Source organism: Eschrichtius robustus, chromosome X, assembly GCF_028021215.1.
Source record: "Eschrichtius robustus isolate mEscRob2 chromosome X, mEscRob2.pri, whole genome shotgun sequence".
Taxonomy (NCBI): Eukaryota; Metazoa; Chordata; class Mammalia; order Artiodactyla; family Eschrichtiidae; genus Eschrichtius; species Eschrichtius robustus.
The window spans coordinates 85,756,058-85,778,631 of NC_090845.1; the positions used below are offsets into that span (position 1 = coordinate 85,756,058).

At 35.8% G+C, this 22,574-nt stretch overlaps 1 protein-coding gene across 2 annotated transcripts in view; it reads left to right on the top strand.

Moving 5' to 3' along the window:
* DIAPH2 (diaphanous related formin 2) overlaps window positions 1-22,574 on the top strand; it is an 859,779-nt gene that overhangs the window by 270,312 nt on the left and 566,893 nt on the right. For both annotated transcript variants that reach the window (XM_068532463.1, XM_068532464.1), the window contains 4 exons: window positions 6,896-6,960; window positions 10,228-10,332; window positions 14,505-14,819; window positions 16,402-16,516. In XM_068532463.1, coding sequence (XP_068388564.1) covers window positions 6,896-6,960; window positions 10,228-10,332; window positions 14,505-14,819; window positions 16,402-16,516 — 600 coding nt within the window. The remainder of the gene's footprint in view (window positions 1-6,895; window positions 6,961-10,227; window positions 10,333-14,504; window positions 14,820-16,401; window positions 16,517-22,574) is intronic.

The window sequence follows — 22,574 nt, forward strand, 5'->3', positions numbered from 1 at the left end:
GCAGAAGTTCTAGGAAGTACTCCTTGGCGTGAGCCCTCCCAGAGTCTGCCGTTAGCCCCACCAAAGAGCCCAGGTGTGCTCCAGTGTTGGGCCGCCTCAGGCCAAACAACCAACAGGGAGGAAACCCAGCCCCACCCATCAGCAGACAAGCGGATTACAGTTTTACTGAGCTCTGCCCACCAGAGCAACAGTCAGCTCTACCCACCACCAGTCCCTACCATCAGGGAACTTGCACCAGCCCCTTGGATAGCCTCATCCACCAGAGGGCAGAAAGCAGAAGCAAGAAAATCTACAATCCTGCAGCCTGTGGAAAAAGAAGCACATTCACAGAAAGACAAGATGAAAAGGCAGAGGGTTATGTACCAAATGAAGGAACAAGATAAAACCCCAGAAAACAACTAGATGAAGTTGAGATAGGCAACCTTCCAGAAATATAATTCAGAATAATGATAGCGAAGATGATTCAGGACCTCGGAAAAGAAATGGAGGCAAAGATGGAGAAGATGCAAGAAATGTTTAACAAAGACCTAGAAGAATTAAAGAACAAACACCTAGAAGAATTAAAGAACAAACAAAGAGAGATGAACAATACAATAACTGAAATGAAAACTACACTAGAAGGAATCAGTAGCAGAATAACTGAGGCAGAAGAACAGATAAGTGACCTGGAAGACAGAATGGTGGAATTCACTGCTGCGGAACAGACTAAAGAAAAAAGAATGAAAAGAAATGAAGACAGCCTAAGAGACCTCTGGGACAACATTAAACGCAACAACATTCACATTATAGGGGTCCCAGAAGGAGAAGAGAGAGAGAAAGGGCCAGAGAAAATATTTCAAGAGATTATAGTCGAAAACTTCCCTAACATGGGAAAGGAAATAGCCACCCAAGTCCAGGAAGCACAGAGAGTCCCATACAGGATAAACCCAAGGAGAAACACGCCGAGACACATAGTAATCAAAGTGGCAAAAATTAAAGACAAAGAAAAATTATTGAAAGCAGCAAGGGAAAAACGACAAATAATATACAAGGGAACTCCCATAAGGTTAACAGCTGATTTCTCAGCAGAAACTCTGCAAGCCAGAAGGGAGTGGCATGATATACTTAAAGTGATGAAAGGGAAGAACCTACAACCAAGATTACTCTACCCGGCAAGGATCTCATTTAGATTTGATGGAGAAATCAAAAGCTTTACAGACAAGCAAAAGCTAAGAGAATTCAGCACCACCAAACCAGCTCTACAACAAATGCTAAAGGAACTTCTCTAAGTGGTAAACACAAGAGAAGAAAAGGACCTACAAAAACAAGCCTGAAACAATTAAGAAAATGGTAATAGGAGCATACATATCAATAATTACCTTAAATGTTAATGGATTAAATGCTCCAACCAAAAGACACAGACTGTCTGAATGGATACAAAAACAAGACCCATACGTATGCTGTCTATAGGAGACCCACTTCCGACCTAGGGACACATACAGACTGAAGTTGAGGGGATGGAAAAAGATATTCCATGCAAATGGAAATCAAAAGAATGCTGGAGTAGCAATATTCATATCAGATAAAATAGACTTTAAAATAAAGATTGTTACAAGGAACAAGGAAGGACACTACATAATGGTCAAGGGATCAATCCAAGAAGAAGATATAACAATTATAAATATATATGCACCCAACATAGGAGCACCTCAGTGCATAAGGCAACTGCTAACAGCTATAAAAGAGGAAATCAACAGTAACACAACAATAGTGGGGGACTTTAACACCTCACTTACACCAATGGACAGATCATCCAAACAGAAAATTAATAAGGAAACACAAGTTTTAAATGACACAGTAGACCAGGTAGATTTAATTGATATTTATAAGAAATTCCAACCAAAAACAGCAGATTACAATTTCTTCTCAAGTGCGCACGGAACATTTTCCAGGATAGATCACATCTTGGGTCACAAATCAAGCCTCAGTAAATTTAAGAAAATTGAAATCATATCAAGCATCTTTTCTGACTACAATGCTATGAGATTAGAAATCAGTTACAGGGAAAAAAACGTAAAAAACACAAACACATGGAGGTTAAACAATACGTTACTAAATAACGAAGAGATCATTGAAGAAATCAAAGAGGAAATCAAAAAATACCTAGAGACAAATAACGACCAAAACACGATGGTCCGGAACCTATGGGATGCAGCAAAAGCAGTTCTACGAGGGAAGTTTATAGCAATACAAGCCTACCTCAAGAAACAAGTAAACTCTCAAGTAAACAATCTAACCTTACACCTAAAGGAACTAGAGAAAGAAGAACAAAGAAAACCCAAATTTGGTAGAAGGAAAGAAATCATAAAGATCAGAGCAGAAATAAATGAAACAGAGACAAAGAAAACAATAGCAAAGATCAATAAAACTAAAGGCTGGTTCTTTGAGAAGATAAACAAAATTGATAAACTATTAGCCAGACTCGTCAAGAAAAAGAGGGAGAGGACTCAAATCAAGAAAATTAGAAATGAAAAAGGGGACGTTACAACAGGCACCGCAGAAATACAAAGCGTCCTAAGAGACTACTGCAAGCAACTCTATTCCTATAAAATGGACAAATTTTAGCAAGGTATAACTTTCCAAGACTGAACCAGGAAGAAATAGAAAATATGAACAGACCAATCACAAGTAATGAAATTGAAACTGTGATTAAAAATCTTCCAACAAACAAAAGTCCAGGACCAGATGGCTTCACAGGTGAATTCTATCAAACATTTAGAGAAGAGCTAACACCCATCCTTCTCAAACTCCTCCAGAAATATGCAGAGGAAGGAACACTTCCAAACTCATTCTATGAGGCCAGCATCACCCTGATACCAAAACCAGACAAAAATACTACAAAAAAAGAAAATTACAGACCAATATCACTGATGAATATAGATGCAAAAATCCTCAACAAAATACTAGCAAACAGAATCCAACACCACACTAAAAGGATCATACAGCATGATCAAGTGGGATTTAGCCCAGGGATGCAAGGATTCTTCAATACATGCAAATCAATCAATGTGATACACCATATTAACAAATTGAAGAATAAAAACCATATGATCATCTCAATAGATGCAGAAAAAGCTTTTGACAAAATTCAACACCCAGTTTTGATAAAAACTCTCCAGAAAGTGGGTGTAGAGGGAACCTACCTCAACATAATAAAGGCCATATATGAGAAACCCACAGCTAACATCATTCTCAGTGGTGAAAAACTGAAAGCATTTCCTGTAAGATCAGGAACAAGACAAGGATGTCCACTCTTGCCACTATTATTCGAGATAGTTTTGGAAGTCTTAGCCATGGTAATCAGAGAAAAAAAGAAGTAAAAGGAAAACAAACTGGAAAAGAAGAAGTAAAACAGTCAGTGTTTGCAGATGACCTGATACTGTACATAGAGAATCCTAAAGATGCCACCAGAAAACTACTAGAGCTAATCAATGAATTTGGCAAAGTAGCGGGATACAAAATTAATGCACAGAAATCTCTTGCATTCCTATACACTAATGATGAAAAATCTGAAAGAATTTAAGGATACATTCCAATTTACCATTGCAACAAAAAGAATAAAATACCTAGGAATAAACCTACTTAGGGAGACAAAAGACCTGTATGCAGAAAACTGTAAGGCACTGATGAAAGAAATTAAAGATGATATCAGCAGATGGAGAGATATACCATGTTCTTGGATTGGAAGAATCAATATTGTGAAAATGACTATACTACCCAAAGCAATCTACAGATTGAATGCAATCCCTATCAAATTACCAATGGCATTTTTTACAGAACTAGAAGACAAAAATCTAAAAGTTTGTATGGAGACACAAAAGACCCCGAATAGCCAAAGCAGTGTTGAGGGAAAAAAAAGGAACTGGAGGAATCAGACTCCCTGACTTCAGACTATACTACAAAGCTACAGTAATCAAGAGATTATGGTACTGGCACAAAAAGAGAAATATAGATCAATGGAACAGGATATAAAGCCCAGAGAAAAACCCACACACCTATGGTTAACTAATCTATGACAAAGGAGGCAAGGATGTACAATGGAGAAAACACAGTGTCTTCAATAAGTGGTGCTGGGAAAACTGGACAGCTACATGTAAAAGAATGAAATTAGAACACTCTGTTACACCATACACAGAAATAAACTCAAAATTGATTAGAGACCTAAGTGTAAGAGTGGACACTATAAAACTCTTAGAGGAAAACATAGGAAGAACACTCTTTGACATATCACAGCAAGATCTTTTTTGATCCACCTCCTAGAGTAATGGAAATAAAAACAAAAATAAACAAATGGGACCTAATGAAACTTAAAAGCTTTTGCAAAGCAAACTATAAACAAGAGGAAAAGTCAACCCTCAGAATGAGAGAAAATATTTGCAAACAAATCAATGGACAATGGAGTATTGTCCAAGATATATATACAGCACATGCAGCTCAATATTAAAAAACCAAACAACCCAATCAAAAAATGGGCAGAAGACTTAAATACACATTTCTCCAAAGAAGACATACAAATGACCAAGAAGCACATGAAAAGCTGGTCAACATCACTAATTATTAGAGAAATGCAAATCAAAACTACAATGAGGTATCACCTCACACCAGTTAGAATGGGCATCATCAGAAAATCTACAAACAACAAATGCTGGAGAGGGTGTGGCGAAAAGGGGACCCTCTTGCACTGTTGGTGGGAATGTAAATTGATACAGCCACTATGGAGAACAGTACGGAGGTTCCTTAAAAAACTAAAAATAGATTTACCAAATGACCCAGCAATCCCACTGCTGGGCATATACCCAGAGAAAACCATCATTCAAAAAGACACATGCACCCCAATGTTCACTGAAGCACTATTTACGATAGCCAGGTCATGGAAGCAACGTAAATGCCCATTGACAGACGAATGCATAAAGAAATGTGGTATGTGTATATATACAATGAAATATTACTCGGCCATAAAAAGGAATGAAATTGGGTCATTTGTAGATACGTGGATGGATCTAGAGACTGTCATACAAAGTGAAGTAAGTCAGAAAGAGAAAAACAAATATATATTAACGCATATATGTGGAACCTAGAAAAATGGTACAGACGAACCGGTTTGTAGGGCAGAAATTGAGACACAGATGTAGAGAACAAACGTATGGACACCAGGTGGGGAAAGTGCCGGGGTGGTGGTGGTGGTGTGATGAATTGGGAGATTGGGATTGACATGTATACACTAATATGTATAAAATGGATAACTGATCAGCACCTGCTGTATAAGAAAATAAATAAAATTTTTAAAAAAGATAATAAGCATCTCTGTCACCCCCTAAAATTTCTGCATTCTCATTTGTAGTCTTCTTCCCATGCCTCCCCCTTCTCCCCATCGTGAGACAATCACTGATCTGCTTTCTCTTGGTATAGACTAGTTTTATTTTCTAAAATTTTATGTAAATGGAAACATACAGCATGTACTTTCTTTGCTGGCTGTTTTCATTCAGCATAATTATTTTGAGGTTCATTTGTGTTGTGGCATTGGCATGTATCATTCGTTTTCATAACTGAGTACTTTTACGGTATATCGATATAGCACAATCTGTTTATACATTTACTTGTTGATGGACATTTGGATTATTTCTTGGTTTTAGCTATTATAAATAAAGCTGCTATGAGCATTCACATACAATTCTGGTTATCGACATATGCTTTCATTTCTTTTAGGTAAATAAATAGGTATAGGATGGCTAGGTATAGGTATACAGAATAGACTGTATATACAGTATTGAGAATCTTTCCCAAAAGAGGTTCTTCACTTATTTATATTTTGGAGTGTTTGATTAGACCTGGGAAGTTTGATGTTTGTTTTCTTATTTACGTAGTACTATATTCTGCCCCTGTTTAGAAGTTGTTCAAGTGAAATCTTTCTTTAGGAAGCCTGAATTAATGAATGTTATTGTATCTTCCCCTGTAGCCTTATTTTAAGGGCCATTTTGAGCCTTAATAATCTTTTTTTTTTAATATGATATTTTAAGATGAGCTTGTTGATTTTTTTAAAAAATTATTTTATTTTTAAAAATTTTTGGCTGCATCGGGTCTTAGTTGTGGCATGCGGGACCTTCGTTGAGGCATGCGGGATCTTCGTTGAGGCATGCGGGATCTTTCGTTGTGGCACAGGCTCTTCGTTGTGGCACGGGCTCTTCGTTGCATCGCGTGGGCTTCTCTCGAGTTGTGGCATGCAGGTTTTCTTTTCTCTCGTTGTGGCGTACAGACTCCAGGGCACGTTGGCTCTTTAGTTGTGGCGCGTGGGTTCCAGAGCACGTGGGCTCTGTCGTTTGCGGCATGCGGGCTCTAGCTGAGGTGCAGGAGCTCAGCAGTTGTGGTGTGCGGGCTTAGTTGCCCTGCAGCCTGTGGGATCTTAGTTCCCTGACGAGGGATCGGACCCGAGTCCCCTGCTTTGTAAGGCGGATTCTTTACCACTGGACCACCAGGGAAGTCCCTGATCTTTAATAATCTTAAGCATAGCATAGATTCTTTGGCACTACTCCACCCATAATAAACTACAAAAAATTTTTAAAGAGTTCTATAATTGTTAAAGTTGGTAAATAATGGAATACCTTTAAAATGATGATGATTGAGTCAAATATATTCTTGGATGCTTGGTTTTGTGCCTCAACAATACTATCATTGAATTCAGTTAGTATAGAAAAGAAACCTGGTAGTTTATGTTTTACGTGCAGTATAGGTCAATTTCCCTCTAACAGCAATTGACATAAAAATGATAGTTTACATAGTAGGATTATAGGCTGGCAGCCGTCATTTGCCTAGTGATCCAATGCAATAATTTCGAATCATTTTTCCTCAATCTTAATAGATTCTTGTGTGAACAAGGCAAAAGTTGAAGAAAGTGAACAAAAAGCAGCAGAATTTTCAAAGAAGGTAAGACTTATCAAATACTGGCCGTAATTATGAAATGTAAAATTTAATCACAATACATATTCTACCTTGTTTCCTTATACGAGGGCTTATAAATGTTATTTCAGTTATATAGTTCTTTATGTTTCTGGATTCAGGCACCACCACAGAATATTGATTTCTTTCCCGATAAGATAAGGTTGCTACTGTTCCCTGCTCATCACCTTTAATCCATTACGGAAGAAGAACACTAACCATATTCTACTGAAGTGATACATGAAATAAAATTAGGTTGCTGGAAGCATATAGTTTGAAATGGTCAACCAAAACACATTCCCCCATTGCTTTCCTGCAGCTCTCACTTAACAGTAGGTAGCTCCTTGGAGAACTGTGGAGATGTTTAGCTAGTCTTATCTGTTATGTTCTTCAAATCAGTGCTATTGATAGAAACAGAATGATGCAATATTTTCTTTCTCTTTGTCTCTCTCTGCTTAGACTTACCTTCTTTGGATTTTGTAGTTACCATTTTTAAAGTGATGCTGCTACTCCATGTATGTAGTCTTGGTGGAATTTGAGGTTCCCCTTTCTTTGTGTAATGCCTTATGTAAGTGCCAACTTTATGAATATCTGAATTTTATTTAGATCTCAGATGGTCTTTTCCTTGTTTCATGAAAGCATAGCTACAATTTTATGAGCTTCTACCGGAAGTGGCACTGTTTGGTTTTAGACCCTACAAAGCATTAGTATAGTATTTCTCTCCTGTTGGTGGAAGGAGAAGGATTGAAGCTCAAGTCTAAAAGCTCTACAGTTTTGAGTCTTTTGACAGCAAGATGAAGTGCTTACACATTGCTGTCTCTTCAAAGTTATGACTTACCTTGGAGATCAGATAATCACTTTTGCTATCACTCTAGAAATTACAGAGTATTACTGAAGTTACTTCAGGGCATCTGAAGAAATGTTTTTGCTCTTTCTGTTACTAGAATAGATTTTAAGAGCTTGAGCATAAAATGTTTGTGTGAAGCCGTCATTTTTATTGGTGAAGGAAACTGTACACTTTTCGATTAGTAGACCTTTATATTTCTAATGTTCTTGTTTTAAGTAGCACATTTGAAATTCCCTTTGAAAATCTTAGGATCTCTTTTTCTCTGGCACTGTGATTAGATACCACAAGACTGGAGCAAATTGTGATGATCTATCTGGTAAAAATTTCTGTAAGCATCTATTATTGGAAAAGGAGTCCTGAAATAATAAAAAAGAAGTTTCAGTGTTGGATGCTTTATTCTCCTCGCCAACATTTAGAATGAAAACATGTATGGTCTCCCAGTGGTTATCTGTGTGCCTTCTCTTATTCTGCGTGATTTTAAGAGGCAGAATAAAGTAGTAAAAAAAAAAAAGAAAAAGAAAAAGAAAAATGAAGGGGGGCAGCTAGAATGAGAAGCGGTGGTTGTAAGATGTGATCTCAGTGTTTCTGCTAATTAGCTGTGACTTTAAGCCACTTACTCTCCTTGGATCTTAATTTTTTCATCCTTAAAAGGAGAGAATAATGTTAGTGGACTTGTAAGAAGTCTTCCAGCTCACATATCTCAGGCTTCTCTGATTCCTACTCTATGGGTTTACAGATTAAGATCGTTTTAAATTACAAGCAGAAGCCTTGTGTGCCTCTCTGCAAGTGTACTAATAAACCATTTGTAGAGCAAAATTGTAGCGTGCTTGTGTGGACAACATGCTTGAGAAGCACACAGGAGAAGATTAACTCTGGCAAGGAGGCTGGGAGTATAGAATCAGATCAATTTTTTTAAAAATATTTATTTATTTATTTGGTTGCTCAGGGTCTTAGTTGCGGTAGGTGGGCTCCTTAGTTGTGGCAGGGGGGCTTCTTTGTTGCGGCAGGCAGGCTCCTTAATTGTGGCTCATGGCCTCCTTATTTGTGGCATGCGAACTCTTAGTTGAGACATGCATGTGGGATCTAGTTACCTGACCAGGGATTGAACCCAGGCCCCCTGCATTGGGAGACAGGGTCTTAACCACTGCGCCACCAGGGAAGTCCCAGAATCAGATCAATCTTAACATGGATACTAGTGAAGTCAAAAAAGCTCCATCTTCTCAGTGACCTAGGAAACAAGGTCATTTGCTGATACTGAAGGATCAGGGTAAGTTTGAAATGTAAAGAGATTAGAAACGATTTGGACCAACCTCTGTGGGACATTTTCCCTGGACTCAAGTAGAGATGAATAAAAGAATTAAGTATTGCAGGTTTGACTCAAACACTATTATCCACTTTGCTCACCCACTCTTTCTTCAGACTGGATCTGAATGGCATTTTATAATTTCCAAAGGTCAAGTCTACTATAAGGAGGAATATTTATTAACAGTAAACACACTTTTTCCTTGTTCCACAAACTCTAAAGGCAGTTTTTGGCAGTAAGATATATCACTTTTAAAAACATAAATAACATTGTTGGAATAATGTATAGACTTCTAAAATAACTTGAAGTGACAGTGACAATAAAGGGCAAATGTTCTATAGCTGGACATGAGCGGTATTCACCTGACTGAGGTAAGTGCTGGGCAGGATGCAGTAAATGGATAGTCACCATTCTGATGGTCTCTTTGGCTTAGCACGCTGTAATTTAACCTCTCATTTTCCCTCTTATGACATTTTATACAAGTGTTTTGGTTAACCATCTGAATGAGAATGCCATTAGAGCATATATCATTCTGTCAGATTTTGTGGAGCATCACTTTTTGAATGCTAGACAATTAAGATTATAATAAAAATAGTCTGATTTGTATTAATGTACATCCATTTGAGCATTCTAAAAGTACAGTCTCTTTTCAAGATTAAATATAGTTTTAAAGAGTTGAACTGCTTGATTCCTAGTTTTTAGGTTTCATTTTCTAATTAAATAAACTTAAAAGTATGGGATGAAACATTGAAAAAAAACCATGATTAATTCTAAAACATAACTTTCTTAACAAAACAACAAAAATGTCCATTATATATGAAGAGATACTTCTTAGTCCCCCCTTTTAAAATTTTGTTTAGAATTTTTTTTTCAGAAGTGAAAATGGGTTTTTTTACCTTGGGCTGGGGACATAGTTCTTCTTTACTACCACCCCATCCCCACAGAGGTGCTCAATTGCCATAAAATAATCAAGAGCTCTGATTTTCTGAGTGGCCCGGGAAATTTAAGAAGCAAAAGACACTCCACTTATTTAATACATATTGCTGTTTAAAGCTTTCTCAAAACTGTATTATTAAGTGTACATTTATGGTGGTGATCATTGCAGTTCGATGAAGAATTCACAGCTCGACAGGAAGCTCAAGCTGAGCTTCAAAAAAGAGAAGAAAAAATCAAAGAGCTTGAAACAGAAATCCAACAACTTCGAACCCAGGTAATGAAACAAGATACAGACTTTGTGTCATGTCACATTGAGTTCAAAGGTAGAAAACTATCTTGTTAGATGGAGGGAAAAATGTGACCAGAAGCAGACTTTCTGGTAGTTTGCCAGTTTACTTGAAATAACTACAGATTTGATTTTCCAGGACAATAAATCATTTTAATGTTTGGATAAAAATACGGCATTCATTGCATAAACTGCCCTGAATATTTTTAATGGAATGTATTACACAAGCAAAACTCTTTCTTGAGGTGAAATTTTCATGATGATTTGAAAAATTGGATGCATAGTATTTTCTTTCAAAGGGAATGTGGAAATGCTCCTTAAAGCTTTTTGAGATCTCTTTAAATCTCGACTACCATAATTTCAAAATCTATAAACTTTATATTTCCACCTACATTCCCTATGATGAAAACCCCCCATATACACTTAAAATCTTAATTGTGGTGTCTAAATTTTAGAGCTGATTACATACTCTCAACACAACATATTTTTTAAATGAATATAAAGAAACATAAGATTAGTTCTTAGCCTCATAGATGCCCAGTAGGGTGTTTGTTGATTGACTAGGTCTGTTTCTGTCAATCTACTGAAAAGTGACTTCAGAAGTCAACAGTGAACTCCACATTACCCAATGCAGTGGCCTTTTCCTACCCTTAGCCTCTTTCACTTATCTGTAATATTTGATAATTTCTTTTCACTCAATCTCTCTTTTTTGTGTCATCTGACTTCGTTTTCTACATGTCTCAGAACTCAGTTTCTCTTTGTTTTCATCCTCCAAATGATGACATTCCCCAGTGTTCTGTCCTCTGCTCTTTTTTCTCTGTATGTCCTTGCACTAATATCCCATCCAATATCATAAATTCAAACATCACCTTTTAGTAGGTGTCAAGTCCCCTGGGTTTGTCATCTATTTCCAGCTCTTGATTAGATCTCCACATGGGCAGGTCCTGCTGCATGTTGAAATCAAACCCATTATTTGTGGTCACTTCTCTGTCCTCAAACCAGCTTGGTCTCCATTCTTATTTGTTTAAATTTTACCACCAATTTTTTTTTTTATTGTGAAGCTGGAGTTGTCCTGGCCTTTTCCCCGCCCTGCCTCCTGATAGATTATTAAGTTGGTCACTGTTTTATGTCAGTTCTTCCTCTTTTTTTCCCTTTGTATCAAAACCCTGAACCCCCCAGGGCCACTCTCTCATTCCATCCTGCCTGGAATATTACAGTAGTTTCCGAACTTTCCACCATGCCTATAATCTCTTCCTCTTCAGATTCATGCTTTATGTCAGTTGCAAATTAATCTTCTTAAAACACTGCCCTGATTATTGTCACTCCAGGCTTTAATATGTTCAATGGTTGCCTGTTGCATTCAGGATTAAAGAAAAAATCTCCTTACCGGGAATTTGAAGGCCTTCTATCCCGGGCTCCCTTATCTCCCCTTTGCAGCCTCGTCTCTGCTCCCCTAACTCCAGCCTCTGTTGCAGCTAAGTCACCTTTCCTCCTCCCTTCACATGTAGAATTTACTGTCTCCACACTTTTCCTTCAGCCAGCATTTCCCAGACATTAGTTACAGAGATGCTAATCGGTTTTTCATGAGGAAAGCATTCCATAGTCCAATAAATTTGGTACGCTTGAAATTCTCCTCTTGGAGATTCATCATTCTCATTAGCATACTAAAGGGTCTGAGATGGCCTACATTAAAGAAACCTGTCGAACTCTTTTTCCTACAGCTTTCTCAAACTCATTTAGCCACAGAACCCTTTATCTCAGACCATCTATTAACATCTCCTGCAGAAGAGTTTGTTCATGGAACTTAGTTGAGAAATGCTGACTTAGGTTATTCTCTCTCAGAAACGCCCTCCCTTGCTCCTCTGTGCCAATGAAACATCTCCTTTAAGTATCATCCTTTGGAAAGCATCCCCCAAAACTCTGGGAATTTCTTTGAACTTTTATGTCACTTTTGTAGACCACTCCTATCATATTTGGTTGTGTGCCTGCTTTATCCTTCCCCTGCAGCATAAACACTTTGAGGATAATGTCTTTACTTCCTGTGCTTACTCTTATTAAAGTCCCTACTGCACCTAGCACAGGGCCTTACCATTTAATTGCGTAGTTGCTTATTTATTATCAACGGATCTGGAAAAGTGCAGAGTCACACAGTACTTTCTAGTGCACCCCAAATTGTGTCAAATAGTAAATGGTCCATTTGCCGTATTCAATTCTCAATACTCTATTGTGGTCTCATTTAATTGTTCCATTCCTAATTGTTCATAGGAGGGAAGAAAAGGGCTGATATGATTTGATTTTAAGGCTGGTGGCATTTGAGATTTTTATTCAATTTGTAAAATATCTATTTAACTTGAGTAAAAAGTCCTATTTTAAAGTAATAGCATTTTTGTGGTTACACAAGTTTTATATCATAAACGTGATCTCATAGAGGCAAAATTTTATGTTTACAAGCAAGTATTACTTTCATTTTGCTGTCAATTAATACAAAAAATGGGATACACATTTTACCTTTCAAATTATTAAACAAATCCATTTATATACAAAACTTGTAGGGTAAATTAACTAATTTACTGAACTTTTCAGAAAAATTATTTTAATTTTCCTCAGAATTTCTTTGCTATCTCAATAAAGATTGGAAAAATCAGACTGTTTTCTATAGTTTTGCTGCATTAAAAAAATAAAATAGAAAGAATTTGCATATTTTAATCCTATCCTTCTTCCTAATCTCAGGAGGGGATTGCATTCCAGGAGAGGATTGTCATTTAAGTGTATAAACACTTTAGTTGTATATATGTATATACACACATAAACATTCATATGTGTGAATAAAATATTTGTGGACAATGTGCATTGAATATTAGGAGAAACATTTCTGTGATGCTGTTTACCTGTGATTGTTAATTTTTAACATTCTTGTAAATGGGTCAATCCTTTAAATTGATTGTTTCAAAAATAGGCCTCCACTTATTTATTATGTAAAGATAATTCTAAGTTTGTTTAGTTCAATTAAGTAGTCCGTGGAGGAAATTCGTATTAGTAAAGATTAGGAGAGTTTCTCCCCAAATAAAAATAACACTATACCAAGACATGTTAATAGTTTTAAACTTCTCATTCAGTTAGTCTAATGTCGTATCTCAATTACAGAAGATACGTGTTCATTTGTAGGACTTTCTTAGGAATGTTTATAATTAACAAACTCACTTTCATATTCATTTTCATTTCGGAAAGTAAACCATTGTCATCGGTAATGGTTTAAAGAAACAGGTCCAGATTAATAATCAAAAAGTGGGCAATATGGAATGCAGTGATCTCCGTCAGCTGTCATCCATCATTATTAGAGAATGAGCTTGAAGTTCCTTTCTGGTGGGAGAAATAAGTTATAATCTGCTCATACTGCAAGCTGTAATTAATTCCACTCAAGGCAACTGACACCCATTCGTTAGGAGCTAGTCTGTTGTAGTGGAAAGAGGACTGCCTTAGATATGAGAAGAACCACAGGTAAATCTTAATCATATTTCAGACTGTGCAACCTTTGGTTAGTCATTGAACCTCTTTGCAGTTACAGTTTCCTCATCTATAAGTGGTGAGATAAAAATACCCAACCTACATTATAGGGTTATAATAAGGATGAAAAGAAATAATAGATGTAAAAACATTGATAAACCTGTATTATTATGCAATGGATGTTACTTAGCATTAATTCTTGGTATTAGAAGATAGCTAAGTTACTGGTGCTATGAGACAGACTCTTCGTGTAAAGCTAATCGGCCCCAAGGGAATTAAATCAGTTATTTTGTATTAATCATCTCGTATTCATACCAACTGGTCTTAACAGGCCCAAGCCATATACAGTACTTCTTCTTTGCATATATTTATAATGAAAGGTAAGTTTTCATTATTTTGGAGGAGTGTTTCACAAAATCTTTGAGCATGCCAACTTTCCTAGCCTTAGTATATGAGCAGAGTTAGTCATTATCCAGGGTTTAGAATGCTTATCAAAAATCTATGCAAGTCTTTTTCATGTATTCTTAAGCCCATAGATGTTGCTAAATTAGATAAATCTTAAACAACCCAACCACAAATGTCTACTGATAAGTTTTCTTTGCTACTATACTTTACTGTAAGCATTTAAATAAGCATTGGGTTATTTTATATTTCAGGGACATGGACTCTCAGGTTCAACAGGAATTCCAGGCCCTCCTCTACCACCTCCATTGCCAGGTGCTGGGCCACCCCCGCCCCCACCTCCACCAGCGCCACCTCTACCCAGAGGAGGTCCCCCTCCTCCTCCACCTCCTTTACCTGGGGTACATGGAATAGCATCACCACTGCCTTTGTTTGGGGGACCTCCTCCACCACCTCCCCTTGGAGGAGTTCCTCCTCCTCCTCCGGGAACACTTGATCTGCCATATGGAATGAAGCATAAAAAAATATATAAACCTGAGGTGTCCATGAAGAGGATCAATTGGTCAAAGGTAATACTATGACTATAGCTTTATGGCTTTGTCTAGTCATAGTTGCTCATTAATGTGTGAATGACGGTATTGCTACTTATAAGTATGATACAATAATTGAGAACATGACCACTGATTGTTTTGCTTTCACTTGTGAGTTCACCATCTTATGTTCATCTTTCATAGCTGGAGAATTGGAAACTCCACAGACAGCTTGAAATTAACATAGAAGACAAAAGGAAAATCAAAGTGAAAGTGGTTTTAGAGAATAGTATATGAAAAATAATTTTGATTCTTTTACCAATGTTAATTTTAATTGCTATAACATTCTTAAATATAATCTTTGTATTAATGGGCCTTTTTATCTTAGTTATTTTTTCTTAGAAAATTATTAGTTTTTTTTTAGTTTTAAACTTTCAGATAGTGTGGAATCGCTGACAGTACTCAGTAGAGACATAAACTAATTGTTTTTTTATATGATGTGTGAAAGATTTTTCTCTTGAATGTTATTTTGCTTTATTATTATCAAATAACATGTCTTATAAAAAGCTTATTATCAAGATTGACACAGTCCACATTCACTGGGAACTAATCTAATGAAAATACAATTACCCAGGCCACCATTTGGGTAAATGTCTATTCCAAGAACATAGTTACAGTGATATCTGACAATATCTACATATTAAATTGGTTTGACCAGAATAATGGTTAAATCAGTTTTAAAATTAAGCATATACTTATGCTTTGCTCATAAGAGTAAATGAGGTATAAATGTTTTTGGAATGTAGTTATTTTTTGTTAGGCACAATCGACCCAACTATAGGACCCAGAAGCTGCTGGCCCAGTTATCTGTGTGTGTAAATGTAATGATATGTTAATTTAGCAATTAAGCATATAGTGTAATGGCACTTACATATCACAAAGCATCATGATATGTACTGGAAAATGCACAGTTCTAATATTGGGTTTCAGTGTAGTGGCTGAGAGCACAATTCTGTGGAGCTACACTGCCTGGATTTGAAAGCCATCTTCGCCATTTACTAGCTTGGGCAGCCGCTCAGACTTCCTGGGGCTCGGTTTCCTCATCTTTAACATGGAGATAATAACAGGTCCTGCTTCAAAGGATTATTGTGAGGATTAGATGAGATGAGTTAATGTGTGAAATCACTTAAAAGAGTACCTGACACATTTTAGGAGGTATGTAAGTGTCAGTTATTATGGTTATTTTCTGCAACCATGGGAAATTTACTTTTCTGAATCTCAGTTTCCCCATTGTTAAAAATCCAGGAGCAAGAAGAAGGTATGTAAGTTGGGGGGAGGGATTTACTAAATTATTTATAAGATTCCTTCCAGTAGAAGATTTTTTAAAATGTAATTTGCTACATGGCCTATTGCTGTTGTGTATTTTTCTGTACACCAGTAGAAGTCTATGACTTTCCCAATGAATGTTTACTTAAAAAGTGTTGTTTTGATAGATCCTAAAATTGATTTAGTAGATAGATGAATAAAGGTAATATCATTCAACCTTGGTGAAAGTGAATTCTTTGAAAAATTAAATATGAAGTAATAATTTAGAAACTTATCTTTGTTACTTTTGTTTCAGATTGAACCCAAAGAATTGTCTGAGAACTGTTTCTGGTTGAAAGTTAAGGAGGAGAAGTTTGAAAATCCAGATCTCTTTGCAAAATTGGCACTGAATTTCGCTACGCAGATAAAAGGTATATTTTATTTTTTAATATAGAGTTCTTGTTCTGATATATTGAATTCAGTGCTTTGCTAAAAATTTCTAGTAATGTGTACATGTATAATTTTTTGGGCGGAGTCAAACATAATTAGATTGACGTATTAACTGTATTTTACCTAGCAACGAAAGAAGGATAGCTTTTTTTCCCGTTAAATTTATTTTGCATAAATGTTATTATTCACCTGAAAATATGGGTTTTATTTTTATTGTTTAATATGTAACTTATACTCCTCTATTGTAAAGTTGTCATTTTTACTGAGAAGCAGAGGGGATGAATCTGTTGATTCACCATATAAGAGAAAATAATGTAATTGGAGTAAGATTGGTGCCATCATGCTTATGTAGTTTTACATTTGTACTAATCCATTTGGTTTTTTTTGGAAATTTGATAGTTTTTTTCTATAAGCAGATTGTCTGGAATAATATCAAAATCTGGTACCTAATAAGTATATTTTACTGATTTGATAATTGAGTGCCTTCTTTATGGTTAGATCCTTAACCACTTTTGAATTTCACACATAATTTTGGTACTATATAGGTAACTTCTCAATCTCATAATTAATCATTGTGGTTTGTGAATTTTTGGTATTTCATTTTAACATTACTATTTTACTAACTATCACAGAATTGATAGCTTACTTAAGCATAGGAGTTTTTTCAGCCTGAGTGAGTCTTTACAACTAAGAAATTGATATATTCCACACGCCCATGCCCTTGGAATTAGCACCTTTACCATTCATTTGTCTGATTTGTCACAGCATGCCTTAGAATGTGAGAATGTGAATTTTGGAAGATTCAGAGAGAGAGAGAGAGAGTGAGAGAGAGAGAGGTGAAAATTATTCCTTTTCAGCCCTTCTAGCTTATCTTGCGCACTGGAGGTACTTGTACTGTATTTATTGTTCCTTGTAGATTGAAGCTCACACCCATACAGAAATCTGGGGTGATTAGAGTATCCTGAAGAATTTTGACATTTAAGAAAATTCCTGCCATTGAAGTCTTTTTTTTCCCTTATTTGCTCTACTAGACTTCACATTTAAAGGATTCTTCAAGGACTCCAGAGATTGCTATTTATTATAATCACTTTTTTTAAATTGAAAAAGTAAAACATGCTTATATCAAGGTATTAATAATTATAATAATAAAAAGATGCGTGGTAAGCATATCCCTTCAGTCGCAGACTTACAGCTTCTTCCCTAGAGAAACCATTCTTACTGATTTCCCACATTGCCTCCTAGAAATAGTCTATGCCTCTAGAAGCATATGTGTATATATCATTTTTTGTTTTTTACTTCTTTCTGTTTTCACTTTATATACTTGGATATTATTCCGTAGTAGTTTGTGTTTATCTACTTTGTTCTTTTTACACATTGCATGGAATTCTTTGGTATGGGCCTATCTGAATTTATTTAACCTGTCCCCTATTGATGGATATTTAGATTATTTCCAGCCTTTTGCTATTGCAAGCAATGCTGCGGCGAAAGTGTATCTACATATACGTTTGTGCACATAGGATCTATCTGTAGGATAAATTTTAGAAGTGACATTCCTGGATAAAATGCTGTCTGCATTTATAATTTTGATAGATATTACCAAATTTCCTTCCAAAGAGTTTGTGTCCATTTATAGTGTTACATCTAAAATACATATGAGTATCTGTTTCCCTACAAACTTTGCCTATCTCAGAGGTGAAATGGTAAATCATCCATGTTATAATTTTTACTCCTTAAATTAGGAGTGAGGTTGAGTAGGTTTCCTTCTATTCAAAGGCAATTTTAACCTCTTTTTCTGTGAACAACTTCCTCCAGTTATTTGCACATTTCGTGTTGAGCATTTGTTCTTTTACTTATTGTTATATTTGTATTGAGTCCCATAAGAATTATAGGTTTCATAAAATTTCAGAGTCTGTCTGGACCTTAGAAGTGATTAAGCCAAACTCTATTTTACAAATGAAGAAAGTGGAGTTTGAGACATGGAAGTTAGTATAAAATCCATTAGAGAGTTTCTCAAGGTAGTGTGGTATAGTGGGAAAAGCCCAGAGGAAATGGAGTCATACATTCTTGTATTTCAGCTGTGACACTAGTAACCTCTGCGACTGAATTTTCTCATCTATAAAATGAGAAAGACTAATGTTTAACTAGAAGTATGAGAGTTAAATAAGGTTATATATTTAAAGCACCCAGCATGGTGCTTGATATAGCAGGCACTCAATAAATTATCAATTCCCCTTTCCCTTTCATTTAACATGATGCTGTGTGTGTGTTTGTGTATGTTTTGTTTTAGTTATTGACACTTATTACAAATGTTAATTCAGCAAGAGACTTCCATGCTCTTCTGAGCAGCACATGGCAAAGCTAGTCAGTTAGAGTAGAAACCATTCTTACTCTGGCTGCTAAAACATAATCAAAGCCAAGTAAAACCAAAGTCATGTAAAGGCTCTCACATACTCACTACTGAGAATTCTGCATTTCCATTCCTCTTAACTCTGATTCTCTGAATTTTCTATGTGATACTACTACTACTTCTACTTTCCTAATTTTGAATATGAGTCCAAATTAGGTCAGGAGCACCTTTCAGTACCATTACTTTTACTAAGATTTATTTCTGAAGGGACATTTAAAGGAACAGTTAAGCATCATAGCATATTCCATAACATAGCCAAAACAAATTTGAATGATGCAAACTTCCATTTGTTTTGATAAGTATTGATTGATCTTAACTCTAACAGCTGAAGTTCCTTGTCACTTGCAGTGCCTTGATTCATAATTTGGTCGATAGGTGGCAGGATCAGTAAGAGATCAGCTGGAGGCTCTGGCTCCAGGCAACTCAAACCACACTGCCCTGGCTTTCCTAGCTTCAGGGCACCACTTTTTCCCCTATTCTGCTGCTGTTTGCCACTCATGCAGCTGTGTTCTGGAAGGAGCAACATACTCGTTGTTTCTAAGACCTATTTCCAAAACTCTTAGACCCAGCGTTCCAAAACCTCTGAGAATTTCCTCCTCCTGCAAGGAGTTTGGAAAGCTCGTGTCTCTGTTCTCCCTAAGTGCATTGTAAAGCATTACTGGTCTGTGTTTCAAGAAAATGTTTCTCTTAGGAGTTTATAGTTGCTTCAGATTGCTAAATAGAAAGAAGTTTTAAAATAGGCTAGTTCTGATACCTATAATATTTAAATGTGTAAATGTTTAATATGGGAAAGTACCATCAAATTATACTTTCTATTTGAATCACTTATTCTTAGAGTTGTAGAGAAAATTATTCTAAATTTCCTATTATAATCCAGAATATTTCCGTCTTAGGAGAGAATGTATCTCTCATTTAATTTGTATTTGTTGGGTACACACTATGTGCAAGGTCTTATACTAAATAGGAGGGAGATAAATGAATAAGGTCTTGTCTTTGCACCAGGGAACTCATCTAGTCAGGGAGAGAGAAAGAGATATACTCCACTTAGTCAATTTTTATTAAATGTTAACCTAGATATTTTTAAGAAGCCAAAGGAGCACAAAAGGGAAACAGTTAATTTTGACTAGGGCAAATGGAGATCCCAGAGGCGGTATAATTTGTTCTGGGCCTTGAAATTTAAGTAAAATTTCAATAGGGAGAGAAGGAAAGAAGACATTCTAGGCAGAGAACACCATTAGCAAAATATGGAGAGGGTGAAGTGCACGCTGTGTTGAAAGCACAGCCTGTTGGGCTGGGACTTGGAGTGAAGGTGGTGAGGTGAATTTCACACTGAGGAAATGGGGTTTTGTTCTTTAAGCCTAGGTGCCCAGTAATTTGATGATTAGCCATTGAGCGGGCCTTTGGAGGACAGATAGGTAATGGGAATTCACAGATAGATGATGGACCTTTGATTGTGAATCAATACCAGTAGGCTAGACAAGATGTGGCGATATCCTGATCAGTATGAATTCTTAATCTCTACAGTTTCTTCTAGTTCCCAAATCCTGTGTCCTCATGCTTATAATGTTTAGGGTCTTCTTACAAGCCATAATGATGCTGTATGACAAACTAGATCTCAAAATGCTCTCTGGATTAATGACAAAAAGTGTATATATTAGAGGCAGTTGGAAAAGACTTAGTATTGGGTTGGCCAAAAAGTTTGTTGTCTGTAAGATCTTACGGAAAACCCAAACACACCCAATACTTTGGACTGTACATCATACATGTAACTGTTGGAATTTGCATATGTGTTCTAGTTTTATTTATTATTCAAATTGATGATACTTGGGGACATATGAACAACAAGGCTATAATAATAATGTCATTTTCCTTAAAAATCTATAGTAATTATAGATAATAGTGATATTATATAAGAATTAAAGTAATGATGGTTAATATTAACTAAACTTGAAATAAATAATAACATATGTAGGTTATAACTGCTAATTCTAATTAGAATTTCTAGGGTTCTCTAGAGGCTTCAGGAAGAACAAAGATAGCGTGTGTGGAAGTTGTAAGCAATTTCTTTGGTTTTAATGTTGCTTGGAGGAAATTTAAGAAATAAGCATAGAAGGCTAATAAAGTTTAGCTTCTTCAATAATATATTTCTGTAGTGCAATTTAGCTTTAATAACAGAAAATTGAGGTGTTATAAATATTTCAAATGCATATAAAGATCATTTTGCAATGCTTGAAATATTGGGCTAGCTTCAAAATTATGGTGGAACTGAGTCTGAAAATATATTTATGTAAAAGCACTTTTCCTCTAGGATCATATTTTAAATTGTGTTTCTTAGTCTTAGAATCAGCTGGTTGCTTTTGAAGATACCCACCCTTGTTTGGTTGCTTAACACAGTCTTATATATTTAGTAAATCAATGAAAAAAAACAAAAAAGTGTTAAAATCAAATTTATCTCTGTCTTTATAATACAGGAAGTCTTGGAATTGACTTGAAAATAATGAGATGTCAGTCTCAGCACACACTCCTTATAAATGGTGCTAAAGTGTCCTGAGAGACCTGGTGTCTTAACAAATAATTTGTCATCTTAATGACATAATATACATGCTTCTTAGTGTAAGCATTAATATGTAGGGGAACAAACCGAGAAGGCTTTAATTTTTTCAGGCAGCCAGCTAAAAACCATATATACCTGTATATAATTTCATCATTTTTATTATATCTAAATTCTTTGGATATATATATTATCACCTTATCAAAGATTTTTTCATTATGAACATTTTAAGTGTTTTAACTTAATGATGACTCATGTTTTCATTTCCAGTTGGCTTGTGGAAGAGGAAACAAGGAATTCATGAGCCAGAGGTCCATGCCATTACTTAATTATAAGAGTCACTAATAGTAAAGAGAAATTGAGGCAGTGTATCTTCAGCCTTCTGAATGAGTAGGCTTCAAAATAGCTCTTTCTTTACATATTGGTGATGGTATGGTGACTGTACTACTACCTACACCATCACTACTACTACTACTAATAGCAATCATAATAATAACAATAATAGCAGTAATAGCACATATATTAAGCATTTACTATGTCCCAAGAGCTGTGATAAACATTTTAAATACATATCTCATTTAGTCCTCACACCAGCCCTAGATAACCTATATTATTGTTTTATAGGTGAGGAAACTGAGGCTATGGGAATTAAGAATTATGTCTTGTTAAGCTAGTAAGTGGCAAAGCTGAGGTTTGAACCCAGGTTTGTTCTTAATCACTTCCCCATGTTGTAACAATGGCTTTTATGCCCTTAGTAATTTGTGCGTTTTGTTGCATAGTTAACTGATCCCTTTTTTAAAGCTATAGTTTCACATGTATTATCTTGTGAAATGTGTAATCCTATTATTCTGGCACTGAAGACAGTTCTTTAGAACTTAAACCAAAGCTAGGAAGTTGTATATTTGGAAGGGAATAAGGTTATTTTTTTCTATAACTAAAATTTTTAAGGCATTTTTTGAATGGAATCTATCAGTTGTAAAGCATTGCTATGACTTAAGGTCTGTCTCTTCTAATAATGAATGAAGGAATCCACATTCATGTCATTAGGCATTTGGTAAGGATATATTAATATACATGGGGA